The sequence below is a fragment of the Belonocnema kinseyi genome, chromosome 7 (assembly GCF_010883055.1).
Source record: "Belonocnema kinseyi isolate 2016_QV_RU_SX_M_011 chromosome 7, B_treatae_v1, whole genome shotgun sequence".
Lineage (NCBI taxonomy): Eukaryota > Metazoa > Arthropoda > Insecta > Hymenoptera > Cynipidae > Belonocnema > Belonocnema kinseyi.
In genome coordinates, this window is record NC_046663.1 from 112165940 (window position 1) to 112166789 (window position 850).

An 850-nucleotide genomic window follows, 5' to 3' on the forward strand; every position below is an offset into this window, starting at 1 on the left:
GCTTATCAATCAAAGTTTAGTCCTATGTTGGTCATAGTGAACTACATTAATTCACCAAACCATAGGTTTAGTATCAACCGGTTGTCAATCTACAGGGGCTTGAAGTTTTCACTTTTTCACGCGTTTCTTCACATTCACGTTAGTTTCATTTCTTTTAGGATGGTCCGATTAAAATTTTTAAAAAGTGTTTTGAAAAGTTCTTTTAATATAATTTCAGACTATTATAAGGATATATTTTCGAAAAAAAGCATATTTAAAAAATCTTTTTTTTTTCATTTAAAGAAGTATCTTTTTTAAACTCTTTGAAATCATGCAGAATAAAAAAGTGAGACAGAAACAGTCTGCGTCGGTATCAGGCTTCTTTGAGAAACCGCCACTTTTCCCGAACGTATGTTAAATCGAGCTTTTTTATTAGAAATTATCATATCAGTTTTATCTTGTGATAGCTTAGTTTATTTTGTATCGTTTTTTCCTTAAATATTTTTAGGGTCTGCGAGCACACCTTGCAACCAACTTAGAAGGCCGACTTGCCTTAAGATCGGGTGTAAACTTGGACCACACTTCCCGCACCCATTTGGTAAGATCTGTGGTCGAGTATTTGTTCAAATACTTCTCATGTAAGAACAAGTAAGTATATTTTACTGTGAATTTTATATATTCTCGTAAATCTCGTATACATTTTCAACAAATAGTAATCAATGTTTTCAGAATAAACTCACAAATCCTCCAAAAAGAAGCGGCGGAAATCGTACTAGAATATCCGAACGAGAAGGCTTCGGTGTATTTTGTGCCCGGAAAACCGAAGACGAAACACAGTAGCAGAACATTAAGCAGCGGAAAGCTATTCAAT

At 33.9% G+C, this 850-nt stretch overlaps 1 protein-coding gene across 1 annotated transcript in view; it reads left to right on the forward strand.

The window, feature by feature from the left end:
• The first annotated feature begins 310 nt into the window (after positions 1-310).
• Positions 311-850, forward strand: part of LOC117176630 — a 3474-nt gene continuing 2934 nt past the window's right edge. Inside the window, exons 1-3 of the mRNA XM_033366884.1 lie at positions 311-388; positions 488-627; positions 700-840. Coding sequence (XP_033222775.1) covers positions 311-388; positions 488-627; positions 700-840 — 359 coding nt within the window. The remainder of the gene's footprint in view (positions 389-487; positions 628-699; positions 841-850) is intronic.